Raw genomic sequence first — 10,565 nt, 5'->3', positions numbered from 1 at the left:
AACCATGCCCTCTCCAATACAAGCTCCCCCCGACCCCCCACTCCCTGCCCTATGTTGCAGCGTGTAGGCTGAGCTGTGGGTTTGCAGAGAGAGAGAGGTTTTTTTTAGGAGAGAGTGACAGATGGTGAACCCCCTCCCTGGGGAGGCAAATCTCCCCGAATGCGGGCGCATGTCAATCAGGCCCTCTCATGTGATAGCTGTTGCCAGTGACGTGCCAGCCATATGCCCTGGCACCGCGGCGGGTACTCTGCTTGAGATGCCACTCTTGGAGGGAGGAAGGAGGCAGCACCTTGAGGAGCGGGCTGGGCTCCCCGAGACGGCAGAACAATGAACTAGGCGCCTCCGCCAGCTCTGGAGGTAAGGGCTGGCACCCCACGCGCACTCCTGCCCTCATCCACGCGCTCACCTCTCCCCCGCACCCCTGGCCTGAGCCGCGCGCCCCTCTATCGGGCTATGCACCTCGCTCCCGCCGTGCCAGCGTCTCATACCTCACCTGGCTGACTCACACGCCTCACCCGCGACCCTCCTCACATCGCGACCCTCACCGCGTCCCTCACCTTACCCACGCGTCTCATCCGAAGCCCTCGGCACGGCTACTCACCTCGTCGTGCCATGGAGACCCCGTACCTCACCTGGCTCACATCTTCCATCCGCAGTCCTAGACCCAGCTACACACCTCGCCCCTCACCGTGCCAACACCTCGTCCATCACTCAAGGGAGGGCGTCTCACGCATACACCTCACTCAAGGGAGAGCATATCATCCTCATACCTCACTCACGGGAGGGCATCTCACGCATACACCTTACTCAATGGAGGGCGACTCACCCACAGACCTCACTCTAAGGAGGGCATCTCGTCCGATCCACACCATTCACTCAAAAGAGGGAATCTCACGCATGCTCCTCACTCATGGGAGACCATCTAACGCATACACCTCACTCAGAGAAGGGCATCTCGCCCACATCCCTCACTTGAAAGGGCTTCACACGCTCACAACCCCTCCGTCCTCGGCACTCACTCAAGCAGAAATACTCATTAGGCAAGCCCCACGCCGGCCAGGAGACCCAGTCGCCTCACCCATCAGACCTTGCTTAAACGGTCATGTATTTCTCGGGGGGAGATTTTAGATTAATTCAAAATAATTACAATATCTAGCTTTGCTTTTTAATTCTTTTTAGTGGGGGAGGGGAGAATGTATTAAAGTTTTAGATGCGCAAGCTGGTTTGCGTTGCGTTTTTTACATTTTGCATTTTTTAAAATTAATTTGTGTGCTCCTGTTTTCCCCGAAGTGGTCCCTTGCAGAAAAAAAATACCATGATTGTGGAATTTATTTTAAACTGTGGTATGTTGTTTAAACTCCACAAACATGTCCTGCATGCACAGGGTGCAATCTTCGGTCACCGTCCCTCGCGGTCCCCGGGGGATGTTTCTCCGTTTTTACAGACTTCGTTTAATGAAAATGTGCGGAAAGAGACAAAGAAGACATTCTTTGACCCGCATTTCGTTCTTTATTTGTGGGGAGAGCGATCGGGGAGATCTTCAATTAGAGAGGCAAAGGAGTCTCTTCACCCCAAGGCCGGATCGGCCCTCGAATATTTTATTTCATTTGTAAGTTTGAGTCCTTAGATTTCTCCGTATTCAAAGCCAGTGTAAATTCCCAAGCGAGGCGAAGTCTGTCCAACATACCGATACATTTGGGCAGTGGTCGTTTGAAATCCTCGGGGAGGGGGCTCAGGGTGGAGCGGGCCGTCGAGAGGGATGTTTTAACCAGGGCTGGGCACTGTAGGGGGAAGTTGGATGGGCGGGGTCAAAGCGTTTTGTGAATACATTAAGAGACAGTCTCAACCTTTGGGTGGGAAGTCAGGGGTGAGACAGAGAGAGGAGGATGAGAGACAGGGGGTGAGAAACGGAGACAGAGCAAAGGGCGTGGGTGGGTGAGACTGGGCAGTAAGCGAGAGACAGGCTCGAGGACACAGACGGGTGTAAGTGTGAAACAGGTATAGTGAGAAAGGCGGGGCGGCGAGTGAGACGGGTATGAGTTGCATGGGTCTGAAGACGCAGGTCACCGGTAGCCTAATATAATGCGTGACACAAGGAGAGGTGGAAGCCTGGGTGTGAGACAGCTTGCTTTAATATGGTGTTAATGTGCGAGGCAGAGCCTGAGTGAGAGGCAGAGTGCAAGGGACTGAAAACAGGGAGGGTGTAAGTGAGTTGATCAGTAAGAGACCCTGACAACACATTGAAGGGTCGAAACTGTGTCAGCGATAGAACACTGAGGGGCAGATTTACAGGTCCCTTGCGCCACTTTTGCGTCAGTTTTAACGGGAAAATGACGCAAAAGTGGCGCAAGGGGTTTATAAATCTGCCCTCAGTATAGAGTGAAGGAGAGACACGCACGCTGAGTGAGTACGAGAAATTAAAACAGGATCAGTACGAGAGACAAAAAAGGGAGTTGGTAATTAATGTCAAGCGAATGTGAGACAGTGAGAGCCCAACAACACAGAGTGTGAGTGATAAACACTGTGGCCGAGTGTGTGAGATTCAAATATTGAGCGTGAGTGAAAAACGTGGAGTGTGCGAGATAAAAATATTGAGTGTGAGTGAAACACGGAGTGAGCAGAGATAAACACAGATCATTTGAGGGATAAACACCGAATGAGCGTGAGAGATCAATACAGTGTCATTGATAAACACTGACCGAGTGTGATACAAATACAAACATTGAGTATGGTGACAAACGAAGTGAGGGTGAACTAAACACGGTGAGTGAGGGACAGATACACACTGATCAGTGTGAGATGCAACGAGAGTAAGGGATTAACGTGGACTGAATGAGAGAGATAAAGTCTGAGTGACAAACCCGGAGTGAGCGTGAGAGATAACCACGGGGAGTGAGTGCGTGCTAATGTGAGAGATAAGCATATTGAGTGAATATACGAGTGTTAAATACAGAATGAGTATTTGACGGAAAGGCGGGAAGAGGGTGAGAGAAATTCCGCATGAATGTGAGTATCAAGCGCAGAGAGTGAGAGACATACAGAGGGGTGAGATAAACCCATGTGTGAGATTCAAACATAGCGAGAGAGTGGGAATGATTCACTTTAAGTGACTGCAAGAGAGTAACACGGGGTGAGTGTGAGCCAGCCACCCAGAGGAGTGCCAGGGAGAGTGAGTGGGAGTGAGAGCCGGCGGGTGAGTGAAAGATAAGGAGGCAGGGAACGTGCGGGAGAGTCAGAAAAAGCGGGTGCGCGAGAGACAGGCCACTTGAGGGAGACAGCGAGAGCGGTGCATTCAATGAGTTCTGCACTGCAGCTGCATTGAGGCAATGGGTTAAAAGAGGCAGGCGGAGTGAGTGATGCTCCGGCAGTGACTGAGTGAGGGTTTCAGAAAGTACGGGGGCTGAAGAGACAGCCGGCTAGTGCGAGTACACGAGACAGGGGAGCAGGCAGAAGGCTGGAAGGAGAGACCCGGTGACAGGGTGGGGGAGGGGCGAGGCCCTGGCAGCGGTGGGTGAGCCGGGCAGGCGGGCTCAGCTGCTGCGCTTCTCACGGAAAGAGCCCTAATTTGTACACGCCTGTTTACAAGTATTTTTTCATTGTCACCAATGGCACCCCCAGAAATGCCGCCCCCCCCCCCTCCCCGTAAGTACCATTAACAACGCGTTACTAGGTCATCTATCACACGTCTGACACGCTTTAATCTCAAGCACTGATAAGGAAATTGTACGTCAATTAATTCTAATCGCCCGTTATAGCACCCCATTGTGTCTGTCTCCCCACAACAGCCCCGCCGCTCGCTGACATCCCGGGAGCGTGTCTCACTCCGCCCTCTGGCGCTCACCGGGCCAGTGGGGCGGTTAGGGGGTGCAGTGTCGTGGGGGTCACTAAAGAGGCTTGGGGGATTGTAGAAGTTCCCAAGGCGGCCACTGGGGGCCTTTTTCAAGAGTCCTGGGTGGTCGTTACAGTGTCTCCATGCCGCTGAAGTAATTCGGATCGGTCCCTGCACCCTACTAAGGAGGCCAATAACGTATTTGAGGGGGTCCCTGAAGTCCGTTAAATGAGGATTGAAGTGGCTCGGGGGTTCATAGAGAAGGGGTGGGGTTCCTAGGAAAGTCATATAGGATCGCTATGGGGTTATCAGCCCCCTGGAGTGTATAAGGTGGTCCCTCTACAGAGTCTTAGGCCCTGAGAACTCATTGGAGTGTCTCAAGTGGTCCGTGTGGGGTGTTAAAGAGTCTTAGTGTGCTCACTGACGTGTCCTGGGGAAGTCCCCCAAACATTTTAAGGGAGGGGAAAGGCAGGAACTGAAGTATTTTAAGGGGCCACTGTCTGGAGTGTCTTAAGACATCACTCGCATGTCATAATGATGTCGTCATATAATTCCAGCGTGCTCTGAAGTTTCTTATGGGTGACCCATTTTCTTAGGCCTCACTGGTGACCATTAGACTCTAATTGCTCTGTTAGAGAGTAGTAACTGCAATGTTTTAATGTCTCCTTGAAATATATTTAGGTGGTCTGGGCTATTTAATATGGGTTATTATATATTACTAGGCGAACGCTGACATCACCTGAGAGGCTTGGGATATTTTAGAGGCGCTGAACTGTTTTAGAGGGTTCTTATTTATGCCTATGAGGTCACTCATATATCCCATGGGCTTATTCAGGTAGAAGACGGAAGTTACTGAAAGTTGTTGGGAAAACTTGTACATGATATAAGGTGTCAGTGGGCTTTACGGGTGGTCACTGGAGTGCTTTACAGGGTCACAGCAGCCTTGCTGTGTTCACTGAAGTATTAGGTAGTAAATGTAGTGTTCTAGACAGATATTGTCTCACAGTGTCAAAGTGTCTATGCAGATCTCTGAACTGTCTCAGGGGGGGTCTCTGAAACGCTGCTCTTAAGTCAAAGACTTAGGTGACGCATGGACTCAATTCGGTGCCTCAAACGGTCTATTGAAGTATCTTATCTGGTCATTGCAGCATTTGGGGACCACTTGCGTGTCTTCAGGAATCACGGAAAGTCTTTGGGGCCAATCGAGTCCTTCAGTAGTGTATTGGTGTGTGAATATTCCAGTCTTAGGTGCTCATGGAAATGTTGCACAGAGCTAATGAGGGGACTTGAGGGTCAGTGTTGTACCTTGTTACAGGCTTTCTGTGAGTCGCAAGATTAGTATAGTTGTGTTTAAGGGTTAATATTGAAGTATATTAGGGTATGGCTGCTTCTTTTGAAAAAATAAAATGCACCAAAAAACCAATTGATGGACAGAATGATAAACAATGTCAATCATTCACCCCAGTACAGAGATCTGTGCCTAAATCCATCGTTTTTTTCTCCCCATGCCATTCCAGTTTAAATCCAGCCATATGCAAATAAGTCTTGACCCTGCTCCCAATGGGCGCAGTCCAGCCTGAACTGCCAGGTCAAGTTCTCTCTGGACTGGAAACAAGCATCCTGGGATCGGTTTCGGGTTTCACCCCTCATCAGCCAGGCTAGCTTGACTCCAGTGGCATGAAGAGCACGGAAGCCACGTCTGGTCATACCCGTCCCACTCAGGGTGACAAATGCAAAAAATCAATTGATGGACAGAATGCAGAACAATGTCATATATTCACCCCAGTCTTTTGAGTTATTAATGAGACTTCATACATAACAGAGGTGCTCTGAGGTCTTTGGAGTTTCTAGGAGTTCAATTTAATGCAGTACCATGTACTGGGCTGACATTCAATCAAGTATTGGCACTGTATTATCATTAGCACATTAAGTGATTCAAAAATGACATTGTTGAACTATGCCTTTTCCAGGCTGTTTTCTGGATGTTTGCAAGTTTTATGGAAACCCTCAAAGTGTGTTCGTGGCTTGTTGACATCTCCGGGATGTCATTGGAGGTTTTTTTGTAGGGATCAGAAACGTCTAATGACACAACTGAAGTGTTTCAATGTCCCTGAGCATTTGGATGGATCACCAAAGTGTCACAGGAGGTCCTTGAAATACCAGAGGTGTGCATGGACGTGGATTATAGGGTCACTCTATTTTCTTTGAGTGATGGGAAGAGCTAATTAAAATGGTCTGCAGGTCGCTTATTAGGATTTCCCTAAATGTCCTTAAGAGCCAGGGGGAGTTTTATGGGGCACTGGAATGCTTTAAAAGTCAGTGAAGTTCAGCGGGAGGCTCCTGATGTGCCCTAGGAGAGGGATAAAAAATGGCAGGACTGTTGCAGGATAGTCTTGGAGAGGTGTTCAAGTGTATTGTGTGCGTCATTGAATTATTTTCGCACTAGGAGGTCACCAAAGTCGATTAACAGGTCATTGAATTGTCTGATGTCGCTGAATGCACTAGGCGAGGGCGGCAATGAAATGTCTCATGAGGTCACTCAATAGTCTTGGGGGGGGGGGTTCCAATGGCCTGCTGTATTTTAAGAAGTCAATGATGTGTCTTAAGGTGGTGATCGACATGGTATACAAAGTGGCTAGATCATTGTTGTAGCTTATGGGGTCAGCAGATTTTCTTAGCAGTACAGTGTTTTATGGTGTTGTTAATGTGTCTTCATTAGTTTGTGTGATATTGTGAGGCCACTAAATATTTGAGAAGGTACTGATGTGCCATCCCAGGATATTGAAGTGCCTCGGGCTATTGCGGAGTACTAGGTGGCCTTGAGCATTCCTAGTGGTCATTTAAGTAGCTTTGTGAGCGAACACGATATCTTGGGATGCATCGGTGTAGCTGAAGTGACCAAGGAATCATGGCGGTATCTTGGGTGGTCAATGTTGTGTCAGAGGGCAAGTATCTTGGCATTCGTTGATATATCTTGGGAGTAAGTCATTTAACTGAAATAGAAGGCACTGAGGTAAACTGGGGGGTACTGGATGTAGTCCAGTGATCTGTTATAAGCAAGATGTTGTAGGGACATTGATGCATCTATGCACTCATTGCAGTACCCTTATGTAGCAGAGGGTCACTGTGGGGGCATCCCTGCATCATATAGCCCAAAGATACATCTCAGTGGTCAATTAAGTACCCTAGGGGGCCACTGATGTAGCTGAAGAGATCACAGAAGAATTCTAGGAGATAGTTGCTTTATCTTAAGGAAGATTGATGCACCTGAGGGGGAGGAGTAGGTCACAAGGTCATAGGTATATCAAATCTACATCAAGATCCACTCACTGGATGACATCAAATCTCTCAACTCCACCTTATTAAAAACCCAAACTTGGCTGGCCGAAAATCATCTGAAACTAAGCTCCTTCAAAACGGAGTTCCTTCTTTTAGTCCCCCCCCCCCAAAAAAAATCACCACGATCCTAGATTGGTTGAAGCATTTAACAGCTCTCAAAGCTCAATTGCACATCGTCGATTCAGCGAAATCACTTGGGATTATTCTTGACAGCAACTTAAAGATGCAGAATCATATCAGCACTTCCACAAAAGGAGCCAACTTCCACTTGAAGACCTTGCGAAAACTGAAACCCTTTCTGCCAGCCACCGATTTAAAACAAGCAGTTCAAGCCCTAATATTACCTAGAGTGGAATATGGGGCGGTAATCTTATGTGGCCTCCCAAGGGCATCAACAGCCCCACTAAGAGCCACTATCAACTCAGCTGCGAGACTCATCACAGGCTCATAGAGAAATTCTCACATATCCCCCAACCTCAGATCCCTCAACTGGCTAACGTTTGAAGCTAGAATTCATCTTAAAATCGCCTGTATGACTCATAAGGCCCTTCACCACAACTCCCACACTACCTTGCTCAGAAACTGGAGCTCTCTGCTGGCAGCAGAGCCCCCAGGAGTGCCAAGACACTTCTTCTAAAACCCCAACGATTTGCCCCCCAAAAAAAACTATATCCATTCTTTCCCTGGTATGGCCCCTAGGATCTGGAACGCTTTGCCCACTGAAACAAGAACTAACCCGTCATCTACCTCCTTCAAAAAAGAAGTGAAAGCGATCCTCATGGTGCAATTCACGTAAACTTTGGCAATTCTGCTAACCTCCTATATTTTACACCTATCGTAGTCTCTGTGCTCAATATCGGGCTTTTTATCCCCCAAGACAGTTGACTGTACTTGTATAAGTTATGTAACTCTACTTCGAACATCTCTAGTTTTTGTTAATTTTGATTTCTCTCTTACATTTGACTTGTAAAGAGCTCTGTTACTCGCGAGAGTCTTGTTCGCGCTATATAATACCTTCAAAATAAATTAATAAATAGAATACACAGACGTTTCCTGGTAGTCGATGGAATATCAGTACTGTGTGTTAGGATGCTTTTGCTGTGTTTAGGGTCACTAGTGCATTCTGTGGTTGGTGTACTAATGTAGGAAGTTATTGTTTGAGTTAGGGTTCCATTGCCATGCTTCGTGGTCACTAGAATATGTTGGGTATTATTATTTGCGTGTCTTTGGGTGTTTACTCTCTTGGGGTCTTAGGTATGTCATAGTGGGTCATTGGAGTTTCTAGAGGCCATTGCAGTTCACAGTGGAAAGTGAGAGAATCGAACTATCTCTAGGTTGGCCAGACTGGTGCTACCAAATAGACAAGTTTCTCAGGTACTGTGGTTTTATTTAATTGGCTTTAGTTTGGGTATGTTAAAGGACAAACCTACACCAGCGCTTAAGAATTGGCTATCTCTACAGCGAGACCACGGTGGCGTTAGACATATCCAAAATGGATGATAATTTACAGGCTTTGTGAATGGGTTGTAAGGCAGACATAAAGATCAGTGCATTCCTTTCCTTATGTTCTTTCTCACACTTGTCTCCTATGTCTTTTTGTCCCAACAGCCGCCATGTTGACCCGGCTCTTCAGCGATCCGAGCCTCATCCCGGAAGTACAGAAGTTCGCCAGCTGGGCAGAGGACTGTGAGGATGATGAGGAAGATGATAATAGTGACAAGGAGGACGGAGGGGGCAGCTCTCACTGCGGTCTCCAGGACAGCACCCACGACTCAGGCTCAGTGAGTGGGTGCAAGGACGATGGCGACCTTGGCGCTGACGATGATGATGAAGACGAGGAAGAAGAGGAGGAAGGTGTCGATGAGGCCCAAGGAGACCGGCCCAAGAAACGTGGACCCAAGAAGCGCAAAATGACCAAGGCCCGGATGGAGAGGTCCAAGGTTAGGAGACAGAAGGCCAATGCTCGTGAAAGGAACCGTATGCATGACCTTAACTCGGCATTGGACAACCTTCGCAAGGTAGTGCCATGCTATTCAAAGACACAAAAGCTGTCGAAGATTGAGACTCTACGGCTAGCTAAGAATTACATCTGGGCGCTGTCCGAGATCCTACGCTCAGGCAAGCGGCCTGACCTGGTATCCTATGTGCAGACCCTGTGCAAGGGGCTCTCCCAGCCCACCACCAACCTGGTCGCTGGGTGCCTTCAACTTAACTCTCGGAACTTCCTGACAGAACAGGGACCTGAAGCCAGTAGGTACCATGGTCCTGGTACCCCCTTCATGCACCCCTATGGGTACCAGCGGCTGCCTGGGGCCCAGTGCCAAGCAAGCAGCATGGGTGGTGCACACCCCTTGAGGACCCATCCCTACTGTCCCCCTTATGACACCTTGTATGGGAACGCGTCTCCGGACTACAACAGCTCTGAGTATGAAGGACCACACAGCCCACCACTCTGCATCAATGGAAACTTCTCCCTCAAGCAGGACGCATCCCCTGACCAGGACAAGAGCTACCACTATTCTATGCACTACTCTGGACTGGGAGGGTCCCGGGGCCCTGGGCATGGCCTAGTGTTTGGGGGCTCCGGCGTCCGCAGTGGGGTTCACTCCGAGAATATCCTGCCTTACGACATGCACCTGCATCACGACAGGGCCCCCATGTATGAGGAGCTAAATGCCTTCTTCCACAACTGAAACACGTGTGCACACATAGCAGGACATCATGAGGGGGGTCCATGTGTGCACAGCAGGACTTCACGCCGGGGGCCATGTGCAAATATCAGGACATCATGTGTGGGTCCATGTGCAGATGTGAGGACATCATGTGTGAGTCTATGTGCACTCCGGAGGATTCCATTATGAGCCAGTTTGCAGCAGGAAACCATGTGTGGGTCCATGTGCAGATATGAGGACATCATGTGTGAGTCGAAGTGCACAAAGAAGGATCTAACGTGGGAGCCCATTAGCAACAGGACATCAAGTGTGTTTCCACGTGAAGTAGGCCAGACATGTGAAGCCTTATAGACATAGATGGGCAACATTTGGGAGCTCCTGTGCATATAGCAGGACTTCATGTGTGTGTCCGTGTGCATCAGGACATCACCGGTGAGTCCATTTGCACATAGTTGGACGTCATGTGTTTGCCTGTGTGCACAAAGGAGGGCATCATGTTTAAATATTTAAGCCCATATGCAGATAACAGGATGTCAAGTATGGCTCCAGGTGCATATAGAAGGACATCATGTGTGACCCCATGCACATAGGATTATGTAATGTGCAAGTCCATATGCACAGAACGGGCCATCATATGTGAGTTCATGTGCAGAGAGCAAGGCATCATGCGTGAGTCCATGCGCACAAAGCAGGACATCATGTGTGAAGTCAAAAGCACATAGCAG

General features: G+C 48.9%; 1 protein-coding gene across 1 annotated transcript; it reads left to right on the top strand.

The window, feature by feature from the left end:
- The first annotated feature begins 276 nt into the window (after positions 1–276).
- Positions 277–10,553, top strand: NEUROD2 (neuronal differentiation 2). Its single transcript, XM_078641448.1, has 2 exons — positions 277–357; positions 8,777–10,553. Exon 2 carries the CDS (start codon positions 8,782–8,784, stop codon positions 9,859–9,861), a length of 1,080 nt encoding a protein of 359 aa, XP_078497574.1. The 5' UTR covers positions 277–357; positions 8,777–8,781; the 3' UTR covers positions 9,862–10,553.
- The last annotated feature ends 12 nt before the right edge of the window (positions 10,554–10,565 follow it).

This window comes from Lissotriton helveticus, chromosome 5_1, assembly GCF_964261635.1.
Source record: "Lissotriton helveticus chromosome 5_1, aLisHel1.1, whole genome shotgun sequence".
Lineage (NCBI taxonomy): Eukaryota > Metazoa > Chordata > Amphibia > Caudata > Salamandridae > Lissotriton > Lissotriton helveticus.
The sequence above is the reverse complement of the archived record's forward strand: the minus strand, read 5'-3'. Positions and strand labels throughout refer to the sequence as shown.

Bases quoted from the DNA above. Each gene is read 5' to 3' on its own strand.
- NEUROD2 (XM_078641448.1), top strand. From the start codon at position 8,782: ATGTTGACCCGGCTCTTCAGCGATCCGAGCCTCATCCCGGAAGTACAG.